Here is a 22,051-nt window from a genome sequence, read left to right on the forward strand (position 1 = left end):
CAAAGACACGGCTGACCAATTCCTCGCAGACAACATTACCATTAATGACAAATTAATAGAGAGGAAAGGAAGAGGCAAAGGTGGTCAAGTAAAAGAACGCATGATTACAGCTATTTATAAATTAAATTCAGTAAAAGTTTGCAAGAAGATGTTTCAGAATGTTTTTGGCGTATCCCGAAATAAAATTGATGTCGCAATTGTGAAAAAACGCAGTTCTGTAACAGGAATCATAGACGGTGAACAAAGAGGGCGTCACGAACCACACAAGAAAAATAACATTTAATAAATTGAAGTAACTAATCATATTAACAGGTTTCCGAAATACCAAAGTCACTACTCCCGAAGACATACAAGCAAGCTTTATTTATCTCCGCAACTTAATATTGCAAAGATGTATGATATGTATAAAACTGAACGGACTTCTCAACAGATAGTACCTTTTACATATTCTAAATATGCTTCAATTTTTCGTGAACTAGGCTACAAATTTAAAAGTCCTAGTATAGACACTTGTAAAGTATGTGATACATATAACGTTCAGATTAAGTGTGCAAATGATTTAGAAAGGAAAGCTGATCTTAATGAAAAAAAAACGAACACTTGGCTAAGGCTGATGAATCATATAAGAAGAAAGAACACGACAAATTGTTATTTAAAACTAGTCAGTCCACTCGAATGCTAGTTTTTGATTTGCAACAATGCCTACCAACGCCTTCCCTGAATACCAACACAGTGTACTATAAAAGGAAACTGTGGACTTATAACTTTACAATTAGAGATGCATGAGTGGCATGAAGGGATTGCTGGTCGGGGATCTGATCAAATAGCATCGTCCTTCGTACAGCATTGCAGAATCTTCCAGAAACAGTAACTAATATAGTAGCCTATTCAGACTCCTGTCCAGGGCAAAACAAAAACATAAACTTTTCTTCAGCATTGTCTTATTTTGTCAGTGAATCTGAACACGTGCATTCTATAGACCACAAATTCTTGGAAGTGGGACACACCAGAATGGAATGCGACACGGATCATGCCCGCATAGAAAAAGCTAAAAAATCTATTGAACTTAACATTAACATCCCACAAGACTGGTACCAATTTGTACGAACTGTACGAGGCAAACATCCGTTTAATGTGGTGGAAATGTCAGCAGAAACTTTTCTCTCTTATTCAGACTTACTGAAAACCATTTTCATTAAGAAGTTAAAGTGTGTTGAAGGGCAACCGATCAATTGGCACAGTATAAAGTGGCTACGGTATGAAATACAAGTCGGTGATATAAAATTCAAATACTCTCTGAATGATGAGGAGCCCTTCAGAACAATGCAGTTATTAAGGAATTCCAGAGGGCGTCCACATATTCCTATAATACCGAGGACTCATATAGCACCTGCCCCAATAAATCCTCAAAAAAAGAAGGACTTACTGAGCATGATGTACTTGATAGATCCCGTGTATCATACTTTCTATAATTTACTTGAAACGCAACCTTCTGTACCCAATTATGGTGATGCTGAAGCCAGCGAAGACGATTACAACCTGGATGTTATTTTTAAGCTACCTGTAACTTTAAAATAATAATATGCCTAACCTAGATATGTGTGAGATATGGTACATTATTTTTAATATTGAATTTGCCAAAACCTGATATGTTCTTTAAAGTGATTTTTAAGAAAAACTGTACTATTTAAATAGAAATGCTTATAAGTGATTAAAACTCAGTTCATGTCTTCGAAATATTTCATTAACTTTCTTTCATAATTAAATACATAGGATTTATCACAAGACACACAACATTCAAATTGCTCCCCTGAAAAGTAGGTGAAATGGTCATATCTGCTTCTGCCAAATAGCCACAGAATTATAAAACATGTGATTGAGTCATCAATATAATATTGAATATGTTATATCTTTTACTTCTACTTTTTTAGTCTATTTATGTTTGTGTTCTGGTTATTTAATTAATAAATACCTGCAGCAATATTATCAGTTAATGTGGGTTCAATGATACATCTCCTTCCAAATTCAATAATTACGCTATATTAATTAACCTAATATAATAGTAATAATTAAGAGGTGAAATTATTTGAAAAAAAAATTCTATTGATATTTATTGAACAATAATTAGGCTTATAAATTAATGTACTTATAAACTTACTGAGAATAGAATTGATATAAACTTAAAACCTAATTTCGCGGGATATGTTTTCTCAAAAAATGACAACACTGTGAAATATTCTATTCGCGACAAGGGCGACTTCCTGTTTTCGCCTAAATAATGTTGTCGTACAGTAGTTACTAAATTTAATAATAAAACAAAAAAAATACATGAAATTTAGTATGTGTGTAATAATCAGTAGGGAAATGTTCATTTTTCAAATGATATTGCTAGTAAATTGTTGAGATTTCAATGTTTTGGTAGAATATAGTAAAATTTATGAAGCGATTTTGCAACGTCTTTTTTGGCATATCGCTGGAAATCTGTAGAAAATTGTAGAGTGAATATGATGTATCACCTTCGAAAGGGAGGGAAGATATTGTTAGGCTTAAATAACCAATGCTTACCTCTATTTTACATTAATCGAACATCAGTCAGAGACAGTCGTCTGTGTGTTGGTATTATGCGAATCTTTGAGATTCGAAAGGTTAATGATTTTGGGTAATATAACAAATTAAAGCCAATGCGACACTGGAAACCTCTATCGGAAAGTTTTCAGAAGGTAATTGTTAGGGAATATCATCCAGAATTCTGCTGTAACCTATTCAAGAATGGTTAAATTACATTGACGAATTCTCAGGCCGACCGTCTGCCCTGATCGTATAAAATCACTTATGAGCCATGACCGAATTGGAACAAATCCTATTTTTTGGGCACGATTGTGTCGAAGACTACCGAGAATATACGAAAATATGCGAATTAACCTTGAGCTTCCAAGTGTGCCCGTGTCAATTTATGGCTACGGCCGTATGTTGTAGCTTAACCACTGGGGAATGACAAAATAAATGGCGTATTTCAAAAAAACACTACCTTATTCTTAGGTCAATAATTATTATAAAGCAATCAATATTCATAAGATGTTTATCACACTTGAATGGTTAAAGACATAGCTTATAATAAGTATCTTTAAAATTATCTTCAAACGTGTTAATCTTGCCGATTTTTTGAATAATAAAATGCCTAATTCTTGTCAAATTTGGGATCACAGAGATTATCAATATAATTTTTTATCGTAAATATTTTACAAAAATTATCTCTTAATAAATTATACTATTGGTTTTATAAATGCGTTTAAAAATTAATAAATGTAAAAAATCTTAACACCACTGCACAGTCATGTACCGAAATATGACTATATTCTAAAACATTAGAGCGAGAGGTTTAAAAGAATACTATTTTATGTAACAAAAATACTTTATGCAGTCATCAAATGTTTAAAATAAGTATAAAGGATAATAAGGCTTCAAAATTATATAAATAGACTATCTACAACGCTTAAGGAGTGTCCAGGATCATGGTTTGAAAATACAATAAAAACTCAATTTTGACCTACGACGAGCACGTGGGCCGTTAAATGATTTTAGGTAGTTCTGAGAAAAATGGGAAAAACTATGTTAGGTAGTTTTGAGAAAAATTAGAAATAATTATCACTATTAAATCTGTGAACTTTATGTATTTATTTTTTTAATTCGTTACATTCTAAAGAGTATTTTGGCTTTCCATTTTAGGGGTGTTTGAAAAGCACACCCACCAATTTTAGCGGGTTTTGAAATTTACCCTAATTTTTGAACATACGTATTAATGGTTTTTGGCGTTTTATAAAGTTCAATCTTTGGCCATAATATAGGTAACAAAAATACATATCTAACTAAAAATTTTCAAAAACCGTTTTAGGGGCTTTTGAAACTAGGCGCTTCATTTGGTTACCTATCTTATTATTCTTACAATAATCTCGTTGAATCTGGTCGGGTCTGCGAGTATACTACGTATATATTTAACACAAGGCTGCATATGCGGCTATCGAGGGTAGTTTATCATATTTATGTATTATGGAAATACAATTGTTACAATAAGTTAGCTGTCAAATCTGTCTATCTCTCTCTAAAAGTTAACACAGCCAAGAGAGGTGCCGTTAAAATATATCACTTTTTAATTGTTCAGACGGTTAACTTATTGTAATTATTAACGGCCTCAATACATAAAAAATATGATAAACTACCCTCGATAGCAGCCTTATGTATGAATAGGTACACTGGTGTTAGTGCCTTAAGTGATAACAAAGTAGAGCTGGACAAAAAGCCTACCTTACTAGGTACCCTTTTTTGAGTTTCACTATAGGTTACAATGAAAAACACTTCATATTGGATAAATAAAATTTAATAAAAAATAACTTTCATAATAATTACTTAATATGTTATATTTTATACAGGTTAATATGATTTTACACTATTTACCTATAAAAAATTACATGCGCAGATAAATCACCAACTATTCATAGTTCAATACAGAGATAATGGCAGTTTGTACCTACATCGATATGAGAAGATTTTAATTAGGTTGGTGGAATACGCTGGTTTCAATTAAATCCTTTGAGGATACTCTGATGATCCTCTGTGATTACAAACTGTGAACGTGGTGCCGAGGAAACTGCGGAACATAATATGATGGTCTGTTCACTCATTGCATCCAGTTGCACCTGACCATGATTTTTCAATTTCAATTTATTTATTTTTTTAACACATTGTAGACATTACAAATTGTATGTTTAAGACGTTCAAAACATGACATTTAGAAACAAAGATATATAAATATAACAGTTTTACTTACATAAAAAAAGAGATAGATCAGTAGATAAATTAGATAAGTATAAGGAAGTACACCGGATGAGTTAGGCAGACCCGATTTTAAGAATTTAATTTATAAAACAACGTCCACCTAAACTCAATCTCACGTAGGTGGAATATATCAACACCCGAAGCAATTTCGTTGAACATACTTATCGCCCTCCCAATTGGCATTACCAGTGGCAGGTTGGTTCTGCACCTTGGGAGAACTGCCCAGAATGGCATAGTTCTCATTTATACCTCGTATAAGTCGAAAAAAATACGTAGCTAAATAAAGATTTCTTCTAAATTGCAGACTGCAGTATAAGCATGCCTAAGAGAAAGTCAGTTGGATAAAGCGACGGATAGTATCCATACAACCTCAAGTAAAAGAGTCTCAAGAATTTCTTCTGTACCCTCTCCACCATAAGACCACACTTCAACTGATGCGGTGCCCAAACAATAGACCCACTCTCAAGTCTGCTTCGATGGCCAAATGCGTGGTTAAGAAGAGTGATTTAATACACACATTGTCAGTGTATACGATTAAAGTATATTATGATGTTTTTGCGGGCAAACTGGATACCTGGAACTAAAGGTAGGTTAGAAATACTGTCACCAGTTTGTGTACTCGGCATGAAACTACCCATACTCAGTACGTGTGGCCCAATAAACTTGTTCAAACGCATACGATGAGGTCATCGCGACTCGCTAGTTGGTGTTGGTAGACTTTCAATACTATTGACATTAAATGGGCGCGAGCGAGATGGCATAACACACGTATGTCGAACCGTGATACACTCAACTGTCATTTCTCTCTCTTTCTCCACAGTTGTAAAGTTGGTATAGTGAAGGACAGAAATGGTGACAAGTTCGCGTGACACCAAACGCTCTATATAATATTCCAAATACTAGTAAGTATTTTGGAACAAGTATCTAAGTATTTTTTTTATACTGGTAGTAAGTATAAACGTATTGTTGCATAATACGGCAATTTGTTGAAAGGATTTGACAAACGGCTACTAAATAAAAATCATTCAGTGATACTCTTTAAAAAATCGAGAGCATCAGTCGTTTGTTTTTCCAGTATGTAACCTACCATTTGTGATTTCAATTGGAAGCGCGACAGCTAGATATGGAAAAACAAATTAAGTATATTAGTTATCAATATGCTCTACATCGTTGATACCTACATCGAGGTTTAGGGCATCCCTGTGGTCATTTATGCTTCAAATATATTATCATCACGATATGTGTAATGACGTTTATCTTGGTATAATGTTATGAGATTGATGCTCCCATCCCGTAGGACAGTTAAGACATTTAAACGTACATTATCAGTTACCGAAATTTGCCGAAATTGCCAGAACAATGTCACCTTACGTGTACCGCGCTGTATCGACACTCGCATGATTCAATGAACGTTTTTTAAATCATTTTCTATATGCCTACACATTTTTGACGCATGTCAAAATCGCGTGTTTTTTGGTTTTTAGTGGTTTTTTCTGTGGATTTTCTATTAAATTATTATCAGTCTGCTATTTACGTCTATTACATATAGTCGCCTGATTGGATTCTGTTAAAAATATTATCTATGAATGCAATATTGCAAGTTGTTTTAACGTACGCACACGTAGAAGCTGTTAAAATTAATTGAAATTACCATGAATTGGCCATCATTCAAAATATTCTGCGGAATGACGAAACCATAGACTAAATTTTTCGCCATGACAGCACATAACGTGATGATAATGTATTTGAAGCATTAGTTCCCTTTGGTTACTACTGTACAACGATATTTGTTCAGCGGCTGTCTATTTGCCGAGACACGTGTCCAGCCCATTGTCATTTCGTCTACTTGGTGACCCCTATCACAACGCGTACTTTTGTCTGCCGCATTATCACTCGTTCTTTTATTTTGTTTATTAGATTGAAAACTTCTACACGTCATATTGTAAACATAGATTCCAGTTATACCTTGTAATTTCCTCAGTGTGTCAAATAAATAAAACGTCACGAACATAATGTCCTAATATTTAGAGCAATGTGCATTATTTATGGGGGATATTAACAGCATACCTACACCCTTCGCCACTTGCAGATACTTAATTTTAGTCCGAGTAGTAAGTTACAGCTTTGTTACCTACATTAACACAATATTATATCCTTAGTAATAAACCACCATTTGATGTATTAACAGCTATGTTGCCAGGGTCCATTCAATTTGATCGATTGTATCACATTCAGTTAGTGAAGAGTAGATATATTTACAAGATTTTTGGACTTTCTTACGATTTTATATGTGTTGCTAGATTTCAAATTCAGCTAAGTCCACCTTTAGGTATTTTTGACTTTTTTTGAATTGTTGAAGAACTACTGCTTTCTAACATTTTTGCATTATCGAAATGTGAGTCTTATTTTAAATGTTCTATAATCGAAATAATATAAACTTCCACCCTTATGACTATGTAATTGGGAAAACAAAAAGCTGTTTTTCTCCTATTTATCCATTATGGACTTGGCTGATTTTGAAATCATGCGACACATATTATATCGATAGACTAATGTTATTACCCCTTAACTAGCCTATATAACGTTTTGATGTACTCAAACAACAAAAATACTGCCCATCGACTGAGAAATTCCCGTATCTGTAGTTATTTTAATAAAAATAATACAGCCATTTTAGTAATTTCCCGTATCTGAAAATTGCAGAAATAAACCTGTTGTAGCCCGTATGTTGCCTTTAAGCTGTCAAGCGTGTTGCATGACTAATGTTGAATTCAGCTTCAAAATGTCACTTTCGAATTATTTAAAAGGTAAAACAGTAAGTAATATAACACATTTGGATGTTTATCTTTGTATGTCACATTTTATTGGATGTTATCATTATAAAAAGCGCTATGTGTTTCTCTTTACCACTTTTTACGTTAAGGGTTATTGGCATGCTATGTAGTTACAACTAGAGGTGAGTTGGAAATACTGTCACCAGTTTGTGTACTCAAGTCTCGGCATGAAACTACCCATACTCAGTACGTGTGGCCCAATAAACTTGTTCGAACGCATACGATGAGATCATCGCGACTCGCTAGTTGGTGTTGGTAGACTTACAATACTATTGACATTAAATGGGCGCGAGCGAGATGGCATAACACACGTATGTCGAGCCGTGATACACTCAACTGTCATTGCTCTCTCTTTCTCCCCAGTTGTAAAGTTGGTATAGTGAAGGACAGAAATGGTGACAAGTTCGCGTTACGCCAAACGCTCTATATAATATTCCAAATACTAGTAAGTTTGGAACAAGTTTCGATACTAAGTATCTTTTTATAATGGTAGTAAGTATACTATACGAGGAACAGAACTAACCTGCCATTGGTGATGCCAATTGGGAGGGCAATAACTCTGTTCAACCAAATCGCTTCGGATGTTGATATATTCCATCTACGTGAGAATGAGTATAGGTGGACGTTATTTCATAAATTATTAAAATAGGGTCTGCTTAACTCCGGTGTACTTCTTTGTACCTATATAATTTTTTGTATTTACACATTTATACTGTAGAATCTATCTCTTTTATTATGTACCTAATATTGTTTTTATAATATTTCGTTGTTTTTAAATGTCATGTTGTGAACGTCTTAAACTTATAATTTGTAATGTCCACAATATGTAAAATAAATGAATTGAATTGAAAATGAATTGAATTAGTATTCAAAATCGACCAGTTTTCCCATCTCTAGTTACAACATGTGTGAACTATTAACAGTCAGATACGGGATATAAAATATTTAGTTTTTTTAGCTTCCTGCACAATTTGTAAAAAGTCACTTAGGTACGGGAGATTAACATTAAGCCATCGTTATATAAAAAATGCCATTGCCTGCATAGTCAACACAGATATTCGCAACTAAAAAATAGTTTATTTATTTTTTCGATTTCTTACTACTATGACATTTTTTATGTTTTTTAAACTCTGCAGATCGATTACACGTAAAACTACACGTGCCACACTCAAACGGGGTTTCCCCGTTATGGATTACCCTAATATGTTTCCTTAAATTCGACGAATACGTACTGTTGTAATCACACATACTGCATTTGAAGGGTTTTTCCCCCACGTGCATCATTTTATGGTTCTTCAAATTCCTCGGGTTCTTCGCAGTATAATCACAAATATTGCAGTTATACGGTTTTTCACTACTGTGCACCATCGTTTTGTGCAATTTCAATTTGGTTGAATTAATGCATCTGTAATCACACAACTCGCACTTACAAGGTTTTTCACCTGTATGAACCATAGCGTGTATCTTTAAATAATTCGCATACGCGCATTTATAATCACATAGATCACACTTAAAAGGTTTTTCACCGCTATGGATCATTACGTGACGCTTCAAAGTACCGGATTCTGTACACGTATAATCGCAAATTGTACATTTAAATGGTTTTTCACCACGATGAACCATTTCATGTATTTTTAATTTGGTTGAATTAATACATTTATAATCACATAACCTGCAACTAAAAGGTTTTTCAGCGGTTTGGATGCTTCTAATTTTTAAAATACTTTCTGGAGACAAATTATCTTCATTTATTGACTTTTCTCCAATATGGACCAATTCGTGTGACTTTAATTGACTCGAACTTATACATCTGTACTCACATATACTACAATTGAATGGTTTTTCTCCACTATGGACCATTTTATGTTTCTTTAGATTGCTTAATGTTGAAGATCTAAGATCGCATTCGTCGCACGGGAACAGTTTTTCTCCGCTGTGGACTACCATTTTATGCCTCTTCAAGTCGCATAGACGTTTAGATTTGTATTCACAATCATCGCACTGGAAACGCTTCTCGCAATCGGGTTGCCTAACCTCAAAATCTGACAGTGAAATATCATGCATGTAAAATTTGTGCTCTTTCAAAATATCTTCAGTCGGAAAAAAATCATCACACAAGTCACAGGCAACATTTCTAGCATTAAAAAAATCGTTGTTGACTTCAAAATCGTCGTCTTTTTTATGAGATACATCCGATAGTTCACCAGTATCGATATTATCTTTCACATCAAATAAGGAATTGTTATCAATTCCATACGTTGGCAGCACTGGGTGCATAGTGTTTTCATTGAGGCATGGCATCTGAAAATAATAAAAGAATTAAAACACTAATAAAATAACAAAACTGGAGAGAAAAAAGAGATGAGGTTTCAACAGGATGGCGCTAAGTGCCATACGGCTACCGCAACCATCGACTTATCCCGACAAAGTCGTGCGATTTGATACCTCTGGATGATTTACTGTGGGACTATGTTACGTGATTGGTTTACGCTGATAAACCAGTAACGGTCAACGCCTTGGAAGCCAACATTATTCCAGTTATTCATGATAAACGGCCAGAAGTGCTAGAATAAGTGGTCCAAGAATTCGCTTTGTCAAGAACAGCCGCGGTGGCCATATGCTCGAAGTAATTTTCAAATGTTAATGCCATGTATTAATCTTAAGTATAAAAAATATAATTAAAAGTTAAATTTTTGTGTTATTTTTTTACAATTTAAAGTTCTATCGGGATTAAAAAAGCACCTTTACAATGTCGAATAAAAGATAGAAAGACTGAGCTAATGTGTTGGTCTAGATTTCAAAATTTAATACATTTCTATATGTAATAAATTTATTGAACTGACAGGCAATTTCAAGGTCAAACACTCAATCAAAATTCATACTTTGGATTATACCGAGACTTTGTTTGCGTGTGTTAGTAGAAGATTCGATATATTTGGATTCAGTTTATCTATGGGTATCAGTGGCGAAGGGTGGTGGTAGTTTACGCAGGGTTTAATTGAATTTTAAAAACTGTCCAACATTTGAAATTCGTATTTTTAGTTCAATAAAAACAAAAACGAATGCTTGACAAAGTTTAGTGTGCACTGTTTATATTGGATCTCAACAGCCTACTTCCACCCTTCGCCACTGATGTGTGTACATCCTAAATTCAATACTCACGAGACGGATGGCTCTGTTGGTATTTGTTTAAACTTTGAAGTGTCTTTGGGTTTATTTAAATTTACATTTCTTGAAGACAGGCTTTAAATAATCGCCAATTATGAGATGCCAAAACGATTGTCAGGGGACATGGATTCTTGAATGCGTAGAGTCAGTGTCCATATGCTTAACCCAAGGATCTGACATGGGGCACAGAAGAAGAACGTAATAAACTATGTTACCTGCTGCAAAGTACTGCTCTGGGAATAAGAACATCCAGGTTTGGGTTCTTCATATTGTGATATTTGCTCTGTACTTTCAAAGCACGCGCCTTTAATGTTGTCCTGCTGTAAGAAAAGGTAAACTTTTAAATAAGATGGGAACTCTAATTTTAATGGAACCAAAGGACGGATGCTGTAACGGGGAGCCCAAGATGCGTAGAATCTCGACGTAAGTTAACTACGTAGATTGAAATCAAAATTCGATTTAACGTACTTATAGTCTATATACATGTGAATTATACATAGGTATTACATTTTACTATTAACTGTGAGCTCAGTGAGCTATCGTATCAAAAAGTGATGGCCATATAGCATTGAGATTATAAAAAAAGACCCGATTTTGTGAAGGAAGCATTGCAGACAGTAATATTTTAATATTAGATTCAATAAGCACTTGTCTCTCCCTTATATTCCGTATTTTTTAAGTTTTTTATTTAGGCATGATTTGATCTCAATATTATACGGCCACGATAAACTGTGATACAGCCAACTGCATACCTACGTACAAATCTCTGTACACGCTATTAATGAATGACATAACCGTTTATAGATAACTCGAGATAGAGATTCTTGGAAGATGGTTGTGCAGTCAACCACGGACCCAGACGATCTACAACGGCAGCACAAGTCTTTTTCTTCGACCATGTCCGATCCTAATAGGATCATATGGGCTTCCACAAAGTAAATGTTTGTATTTTACGAGAAATGGATGTCAGCCACTTGCTCAACCCATTAGGTGCATACTCTGACTCATACACAAATTGAAAAACAATATGTGTACTTGCCAGATCCAGGATTCGAACCTGGGACCCACGACGCTATATGTCGATGCTTAAGCTGCCCGGCCCTCGTGGGTGTATTAACACAAGTAAGTATTAACCATAGATTGTACCAAGTTTGAACTGAACGGAATTGGCCGAAATATACGTAAGTATGAAATAATACAAGCGATTTCTTGCGGTTAGTCATTTAAATATATTAAAAAAAAACATAGTGCAATGTGTTTAGATGTCACTCTATTTAATGGTATTTGAAATGTTTTGTTTCTGGTTACCTACAAATAAAGCATATTACTTACCTCATATTTGAAATCGGCATAATAATACGTAGTACCTGACTAATTCATTACAACACATGTAAATTCCGGTTCCATGAATAAACAGAACATGACGAAACAGAACAGTGACAAAACAGAACAGCGATAAATATAACTACGACCTTTCAGGAAAAATATAGCATTTTAATATTGAAATTGTCGTATCTCTATATTATGTTGTATATATTTTTTATAACAAAGGTTTTCAATACGCCGTAAAAAATCAAATTATATAATTTCTGCATTCCTAATCGCTGAAAAGCCTCAATTCAACTCGGTGTTGCCGGCAAGCTATGCATATCTCGTCTTAATACAATCACTGCGTACCTTTTAATTACCACATTTAAATAACACGCTAATTGCATCTAATGACTGTTTAACGGGGACACGGCAGCCGTGTCGTTCGCGTCCAACGATATGTTTAAAATGCTTAGGTGACTAGGTACAACGAAATAATTCTGTGGAGTTGAATCAAGCAAATAAATTTAGGTTTTTACGCCGAATGGCCAACATGCATTGATTATAATATATAATAGGTATATATTAAAGATGTATATACTTAAGTATATTTCGTTTATAAACATAAGTTTTATAAGTAGGTATTTAATTAACTCATTTAGTGCTAACATTGCGGCTGGCGCGTTTGGAGTCGTTGGCCATTAGATATAATTAACGTGTTATTTAAACGTTGTAATTAAAAGGTTGGCAGTGATTGTGTTAATGGGAAGTTAAATAGATACAACAAAAATGAATGTTTTATTATATCCCCTGGCTGTTCTGTTTTATCATCGTTCTGTTTCTTCATGTACTTACATGAATTACTGTTTTGAGTAATTAGGTTTATGATCTCAAAGATCTTGACCGTAAAACTATTAGAAGAACTGCATGTTCACCCTTTTGGCTTGTCAATGGAGCCAGCATAACAATTTTTTCGCAAGGTAATGTTATAAATTACTGTCTTCTTGGCTACGTGAAGGAAGGCGATGTTGTCGACTAAATGGGAGGAGTTTGTTAGTTTATATGGAAGTGTGGTTAAAATAGGAGGAACATGTTAGTTCACAGTATTAACACGTAGCCAAGAAGATGTTGTCATAGAGTAGTATTGACATTTTAGGACTTACCTCACTGGCGTTCTCCTGTTTTACGTGAGAATGACCATCTGGGCTGCTTGGATTCTTTATTGGTACCTCGACCCAAACTGGACTCAGTGGCTTTCTTTCTACGTCACTTCCATCTTCAACTGGTTCTCTTTTTATATTATCCATTTTACCTTGACAGCATTATCTTGATGTCAGTGTCAGAAAACGTCAAATTGACAACTGGCAAGGCATAGACAATTATTATTTTTGTGATGTTAGGTGTTACCATTACAAAAAACATGGCTTTAAAAAATATTAATAATTAAATATGCATTATTATTTTTTGTGTGCAGCGGAGGACATTATAATGGCATTTGGAGTATTTTTTGGTGCCAATCTTGGATGGTGGTTAAGGTAACTTGTCCGCTTGGTAAAACATCGATGACATTGAGCTACTTTACAAGCTGCTTTTGGCGAATTTAAAAGCGGGCGAGTCAGCTAGTGCGATTATGATGATGGCACACAAAACTTTCCACTCGCTCAGAAGCCACAGTCAAGCTAGCAACTGTTTTGACAGGATGTAGTTCGTTTTTTTACTGAGAGGTCGCCACTTCGCTCTACTGCGCAGATGCAGATCGGCAGTGTAAAAGTAAAATATAGTGTTAAGTAGACCGACTTTCAACTTTTCTCGGTAGATTGTTTACAATCTGCTTGTTAGCTTGTTCGATGATGACACTGGGCGAGTTTACAAGCGGATTGTAAATTCGCCAACAAGCAGCTTGTAAAGTAGCTCAATCTCATCGACCCATAAGTCGAAAGTATCGGGATAAAATCACGGGACTGGCAAAAAGTAAACTTACTGACACACCCCTGTTACAGGCGGGCTTCTCCCGGTGTAAAATAATCATTTAGTAGTCATAAGTCGAAACGTAATCCTGACCTCTAGAAACGGCTTCATAAAACATCTAACCTGATTCCTTGCTCAACTACGTAAATTTTTTTTATTTATATTAAGTAAAGGCCTTCGTCCGGTGTGTGAAAATCACATAATGGGCAGAGGTGTAATTAAGATAAATTTAATTTGATTTAAAAAGTATAAATGATGATGGATGAGAGAGATAATTTTAAGACTAAATATAATGTATAAAATATAAGTATTTAAATCTAATAAATTTTGCCGGCAACGTTAAAATCTCCACGCGCCTGCGCCGGGGTGGTCCTCGTGATTCGTCAAATCAAAAGGATCACGCGATAAAATTTGGCCAGTCACGAGAGTCCTTTTTGCTGGTCGGCGTAGGTACGAGGAATTTAAAAAGAGAAAAAAAGTTAGTAAGCGTCCCTTTTCCAATATGTACGGACCTGCGACTATAATTGTAAAAACCCAGATATAAATTTGTGAAACTAAAAATCAAAAAAAATATAAGACAAGACCACGTTACGAACACGAAAGACCTTGTTTTATTTCCACTCCAATCGTTTTACTTTTTTTTGTGAATCCGGGGTTCGATCAACGCTTGAGCTAGCCGCTGGAACCCTGGATATATCATTACCTATGTTGTTTATCAAAGTGTGTTTGGCCCAGGTTGAGCAAGTGCTGTCCATTTCTTGTAATAAAATCTGTTACGAAACCTCTTCTTGAGACAAGCAAGATCCGCACTGGTTTGTGGAGCCAATGAACAAACAAAAACTGCATTGCACGTGGCTGAACCAGATCCAATCGCGAGCCTAATACTACTAGGTTCTAAGTGTTCGTCCTTGAAAAGACAAACCCAACAATGAGTAGTATTCTAAGCTGCCTCAATGTTTTGCTTCTGCTTTTGAAATAATTATTGGCGGTCTACTTAACTTAAATTAAAAATAAGTATAAATTGAAAATAAACATAGATAATGTCAATGCCAATTCAATATCAAGTTATTTTAATAATAGCAATTAATGATGAAGACAGATATTAAGAAGAGTCTTCGGAGCTGTATGTGAGGATGATGGCATGTGGCGAGGAAGGTACAACCACGAAATATATGCGTTGTATGAAGATCCCCCTGTAGTCTCACATGTGAAAGTGGGGCAACTTCGTTGGGTAGGCCATGTATCAAGGATGGAAGACACCTAACCACCAAAGAGACTTCTCTTCAACAGACCAGAAGGGAAAAGAAGGGTCGGGAGACCCAGACTGCGGTGGCTGGACTGTATAGAAAGAGACACAGCATACCTGAGACTAAGGCGGTGGAGGGAGCTTGCGGCAGACAGAGGGGAGTGGAAACATTTCCTGGAGGAGGCCAAGAGCCACATTGGGTTGTAGTGCCGATGATGATGATAATGATGACTTTAGACAAACATATGAAATAGTATGTAAATAAATCAAGATGTTCTTTTATTTTACTTTTATTATCGCAAGCAATAATATGCTTATTGGCTGTAGTATAGCAATATGCTATGGCTATAGTATAGCCAATCCCGTGCTATAGTATAGCCGTGATGTGCACCCCCAATTATATAAAGCTGTTAATACGCTTGATGTTTTACCTGTCGCTAATCAAGGGAAATAATTAATCTGGATAACAAAGCATTGGTTTTCTTTTTCTTGAATTTTACAACGATGCGAGTAAACAATAATAATAATAATAATATCGTGGGCGTACAAGCAGAAGTCACTAACTCCAAATACACAGTTCTGAGATTATCAATGTTTTGTGTTTTTGGTATTTTTAAAATGGTTGTAAAATCTTTATTTTTTGAGTTATTCAATATTTTTATATGTTCAATAATCTTAAATCGTGACTTCTGCCAGTCAAACAGCATTACTTTTTCTATATAATGACATTAAAATCTCAATTTCCTCAAAACTGGAGTTAGTGACTTCTGCCTGTACGTGCACGATATGTTGTCCATTTTTATTTAATATTATCTTCTTCCAAGATTTTAAGGCAACTTTATGATGTCGCGCCCAAAATAGTTTTTATCTTTTCTCGACAAAAAATTAGTTCATGGAATGATTAATTTGATATCTTCATAAGAAGGGAAGGTTTCACCATTCAAGGCATTTTACAAAGAACCAAAGCATAATAATGATAATCTGATGGTGCAAAGTCGAGAAAAAATATCGCAGATATTGTAACACAACAGTTTTTGACGAGTGACCAGACGTTATCATGGTTGAAATGGAACACCTTTTTGACTTATGAACTGTTTGATGGCAACCTTTAATTATTTATCCAGCTGACTACTGTTCATGTCGAAATAATAATTAACCTTTTCTATGCCTTACGATATTACTATGGCAGTATCTGACAGGCCGCAGATTTTTAACGGCACACGCTTAATGTAGAGCGAAGCACTTACTACAATCGTTGTAATACTGATAATTTGTGTCATAGTATTTCATAATTATTCAAACAGATGTCTCTGTGTGTTAATTTTTTTTTATGAACAGTGACTAGTAATTTGAGTTTAAAGTCGGATGAGATAAATCGCGAAATTTGTATGTGCTGTCTGTCGATCGCGGCCTCAGCTCAGAGTGAGAAAACTCGCTGAAGGCATTGAAATACAATGTGATACCGGATGAAGGTCTCCCACAGGAGACCACCTCAAAGGACGGACCAAACTATCAACTTTCCCATAACACCACAGCCTACGTACACTTTTCGCGGTTCTCGCAACCCTCGGCCGAGCGGAGCCCACCGCTCCTCAAATCTGATTTTCGAATTCGTCCACGCTCTCGCCAAAACACAAACGCGGTCTGTCGAAAACAGAGAGCGCGATGATGCCGGCAATCTGACAATTGGACGCGCGCGAAAATCGCTCTCTCGCATCATCCTCGCATCGGATGCCGAACGGGCAACAGCTAGCATCCCAAGCATATATAAGCCAAAGATGTCCAGCCAAAAAGACCGTGTCGGCAGCATGCCAAGCCGCAAGCCCTGACTCTCTTGCCTCGGACGCGGAAAAGCCAGCGACGCCGCGTCTGTAGCCCGCCAAATCGACATTACCCATGACCGAATATTAAAATACCCTGCAAATAACTAACTACGATAAAATAAACCCGCCTCAACAGCATACACCGTGCGTTTCTGTCTCCCACCCCCGCTTCTTTGGCCATGACATTATCACGGTCTGCCATCTCCGCCTAAGCGCGAAGAAGGCCGGTGATAAATGGAACCCCGATTTTACATGCTCGGAATTTATTTATATATAAAGTTGGTACTGCCATCTGCCCAAATCGGATAGAATCTTTTTGTTACTTTTGTTTAACGGAGCTCGATATTAAATCGATATACCACTACCGGCTTACAAATTTCGGACCATTTACTTTTTTTCTACGCTCACATCCCAACATTATAATAAATAAATCATTAAAAATAAATTAGAATCAAGAGAAAAGATAGTGTTTAATCGATTGAGAAGAAATTGTGGGCCGTAGCTCGAGTCTTGTCTTAATTATCAGTAACCTGTTACTTTATTCATCCTTTTCTTTTAACTCGCTTAAACTCCAGGGCAAACGGATTCTGCATTTTTACAGAACGGTCTGATTACTGAAATAGATTAATCGAGCCCCGCATAGACCCACTTTGACCCTCCGAACCACGTCAATGGATTAATAAATTTCTAACTGGAGAGATTACTGCCATCTGTCTTTGCTTTCAAAAGCTCACCTTTCCATTTAAATTCTTTAGCAGAATACAGTAACGCTTTACCCCTTATTGGACAGGACCACCTTGACGATCGGAAGCTGGTTTTGTGTAGTTGAAGACTGAAGGTTTCAAATCTCAGCTATCACCTCAGGCGCCTCTTTGGTCTAAGCACTCCAAAAGCCTGGATCTGTGTGAATTTCGGCTCTCAATTGTTAAATTACTGTAATCTTGTGCATGTTTAGTTGATATATTTGAGATATAATATACATAAATAATATTATGAGATCCCCGGGGTTCCAGCGGCTAGCTCAGGTGTCCATCGAACCCCGGATTCACAAAAAAAAAGAAATTTTCAAACGGTTGGAGTGTGAATAAAACTCGGTCTTTCGTGCTCGTAACGTGGTCTTCTTATATTTTCTTAATTTTTAGTTTTACAAATTATATTTGGGATTTTTACAGTTGTAGTCGTCAGGTCCGTACCTATCGGAAAGGGGACGCTTACTGCCTTTTCTTTTCTTTCTTCAAATCTCGCGTACCTACGCCGTCCAACAAAAAGGACTCTCGTGATTGGCCAAATTTTATCGCCTGATTTTGATTTGACGAATCACGAGGACCACCTCGGCGCAGGCGCGCAGGGATTTTTACGTTGCCGGCAAGCGCGGCAAAATTTATTATATTTAAATACTTATATTTAGTCTTAAAATTATCTCTTTCATACATGATCATTTATACATTTTAAATTAAATTAAATTTATCTTAATTACACCTCCGCCCAATATGTGATTTTCACACACCGGACGAAGGCCCTTACTTATAAATAAAAAAATACTTACGTGGTTGAGCAAGGAATCAGATTAGATGTTTTATGAAGCCGTTTCTAGAGGTCAGGGTTACGTTTCGACTTGAGCTACTAAATGATTATTTTACACCGGGAGAAGCCCGCCTGTAACAGGGGTGTATCAATTCGCCCCATCTGGATTAAAGTCGAAAGGTACGCCCTGATCTCATCGGCCACCCATCCAATTCCTTGTTCATCCGTTAAGTACATAGCATGATAAACAGTTTATAAAAGAATTCAACTACAATCTAACTATTCTAACATGAAACTCTATACTTTAGCTCTATTTTTATTATTTTCTATATTTATTTTGGATTATTATTTTCAGCTCAAAGCAATGCTTTCGCGATACTTTTGAATAGGTCAGAGTTTGATTTAATTTCAGTGTAGTACATTTATTTTGTGTTACTTTGTTTTAATTAGGTTTTCTTGTTATTTTATTCGTTTTTATTAGTCAGCGGAGGGGTCGTGGAGCTGCAGTCTTTGACTCTTGGGCTGTCCAGTTTTTTGTATTCCGAGAGGCTACATTTGTAGACGTTTAGCCCTCGTTCGGAATTATTATTTCGCTAAGCACTTCTATTTTCTTTCTGGCGCTATAGGAGCGTACCTAGCCGGACGTCGTCTGCCTTCGCGACGAGGGCGAGATAGTAGCGTGACTACTGGGCCAGGCTCGTCCCGAGCAGCGGATATCTTTCTATGGAAAGTTTCCCACTCGTCTGCTGGTCTCTGCAGCATCACCTCATGGGTAGATACTGTGCTTGCATTCATTCCTACCGCTGTGGGCAAAGCGTCATTTAGCGGTACAACGGCCAGGCTCGTTGACGGCATGGCTTTCCCACCGGTAGTAGGATGGTTTTTAGCCGCAAGTATTCTCTTCCACTTCCTCTTCTTGGATGGCAACACTTCGAGAGTACCTCCCGTTGTGCCACGACTTCTTTCAGGCGTCACGTCCCTAGCCTCCTCATGAACCTGCGACGAGAAAGGAGAGTGCGCACTCTCCACACCATCAAGCTCTGGTATCATAAGTTGCCCGGTTACGCTGCCTTCAGATTCGCTCACTTCGAGAGGAGACCCCCTTAGTGCTTCCAAATTATCTTCCTCGTCATCTCCTATATCGTCTTCCGCTTCCGTCTCAGCGGGAGGGTAATGTTTACGGATTTGATCTACATGAAATTTATAAGGTCGGCCACGCCGAGCTACGTAATACGTCACTTTGCCAACTTTCCAGATAATTTTATGAGGTCCTGTCCATCTAGGTTCAAGTCCCGCACTTGCTCCTGGTCTTGTTTTGGGATATTCCTTCGTGTATACCGATTCCCCAACTTGGTAAGCCGGTGGTTCAGCCACACGATCCTGTCTTCGACGTTGGAAATACCTTTCTTGATTTGCAAAGACAGCCTCATTCATACCTTCACGGTTCCGCTCAACTCCATTACTCTCTCTCGACCTTAGCGGGTTGGACCAATATCCAGGCCTACACATTTTCGCTCCCCAAAGTACTTCAGCAGGGGTGAATCCCGTGGCTGCATTGCGCCGGCATCGTAAATCACCCAGTACGTCTGTGAGATGGGCATCCCACGTACTTTGGTCCAAGCCTGCTAAACGAATACGCAACCCTTTCTTAATCTCCTGGTTACGGCGTTCAGTCGGATTCTGTCTGGGATTGTAGATGGCAGTTGTCCATTGTAAACAATCCCATTCTTCCAAGGCTGCGAGCCATGCCGGGTGACTAAATTGCGTTCCGTTATCCGTTAAAAGCGCCCGTGGACTTCCATAACGCAGGATGATCTGATCGCGAACTAACTGGATGATATGTGATACAACCGCTGATCGCAACGGAAAGGCTTCAACCCACCGTGAAAACAAGTCGGTGATTACCAGAATGAATCTATTTTTTAAGCGTGTGGTAGTATAAGGTCCCATCAGGTCTAATGCCAGGATCTCCCATGGCCGCTTAGCTTCCATATGAGAAGTTTCCGCTGCCCTAAGCTGCAACGCACCACGCTTCCGGGTGGCACATATGCCACAGGCCCGTACGTAAGCTTCCACTTCGCGTCTACGCCTGCGCCACACAAACTCATCGCGGATAGCGTAGTCCGTTTCCAACGATCCTGGGTGACCATTTTCGTCGTGAAAAACTTTCATCACCTCCTTCCTTAATGAGGCCGGCACTACTATTTGTGGTGTCTGACTTCCACTCAACCGTACCAGCAACCCGTTTTTCACAATCAAGCCGGCGGGTTCTCTACTCGGTCCAACATTCGAATTTATGCGCCGTATTAATCCTTGTATCGTAGTATCCGTTCGTTGTTTATCCATAATCTTTTGTCGTAATGTGACCGTTGTTAGTAACATAGCGGTATGGGGCTCAGGTTTTCGCGTGGGCGCTTCCATCCGCTTGTTTATCTCCTCAGCATCCTTAGCGTTGGTCGCGTGTTCTTGAGGGAACCTTGAAAGGTGATCGGCCAGGTGGTTTTCAATACCGGGGCAATGTTCCGTATCAAAACGAAACTCGCTCAAGAGCATCGCCCACCTTGCCAATTTACCCTTCTGATTTTTCGCTGTATTTAGCCACGTGAGTGCCCGGTTATCGGTAATCAGCGTGAACTTTCGATCCTCAAGGTAACCTCGGTATTTTGTAATACCGAAGACTGCCGCCAGGGTTTCAAGTTCATTACTGTGATACCTACTCTCAACTTCATTCACGCGTCTACTTGCATAGGCTATGACATCGCGTCCACCGTCTTGTTTACGTTGAAACAGCACGGCCGCAATTCCATGTCCTGAAGCATCGGTTTGTAAGCAGAAGGGCCTTTCGAAATCCGGTCTGGCCAGCTTTAAAGGTTGTTTCATAGCTTCTTTTATTTGTCTGAAAGCATTTGTAGCTTCATTGGTCCAGTGAAATTTTACAGTGGTTCGAAGTAATTTCGTCAGAGGTATTGCTATTTCTGCAAACCTAGGTATATACTCCCGTAACCAATTGCATAAACCTAAGAAGCTACGCACATCTTTCCGGGTTGTTGGTTGAGCGGCCGCTTCTACCTCTCGCAGATGGTGCAACTGCGGCTCGTTTCCAGTAGCCGTAATGCGGTGTCCAAGGTAGTCGACCTCTCTGAGACCAATTTGACACTTATTTGGTGCCACTCTCAGTTCATGGTATTGTAGTCTTTCAAATACCATTCGTAAATGGTTCACGTGGTCCTCCCACGACCGACTATATACAATAATGTCGTCCAAATAGACTAAGCATATATTGTTTATGAGTCCGACCAGCACCTCTTGGCTCATGAGCCTCTGAAATGCGCCGCAGGCGCCTTGCA

General features: G+C 37.4%; 1 protein-coding gene across 1 annotated transcript; it reads right to left on the reverse strand.

Annotated features, from left to right (window-relative positions):
• Positions 1-8,374: 8,374 nt before the first annotated feature.
• LOC147077141 (uncharacterized) lies at positions 8,375-13,496 on the reverse strand. Its single transcript, XM_085941451.1, has 3 exons — positions 13,307-13,496; positions 11,051-11,155; positions 8,375-9,968 (listed from the first exon to the last, which is right to left on the reverse strand). The coding sequence occupies exons 1-3, from the start codon at positions 13,448-13,450 to the stop codon at positions 8,748-8,750; spliced, it is 1,470 nt and encodes a 489-aa protein (XP_085797577.1). The 5' UTR covers positions 13,451-13,496; the 3' UTR covers positions 8,375-8,747.
• Between the last annotated feature and the right edge of the window lie 8,555 nt (positions 13,497-22,051).

Source organism: Rhyacophila brunnea, unplaced genomic scaffold (assembly GCF_057557595.1).
Source record: "Rhyacophila brunnea isolate RB1 unplaced genomic scaffold, BYU_Rbru_1.0 scaffold_13, whole genome shotgun sequence".
NCBI lineage: Eukaryota > Metazoa > Arthropoda > Insecta > Trichoptera > Rhyacophilidae > Rhyacophila > Rhyacophila brunnea.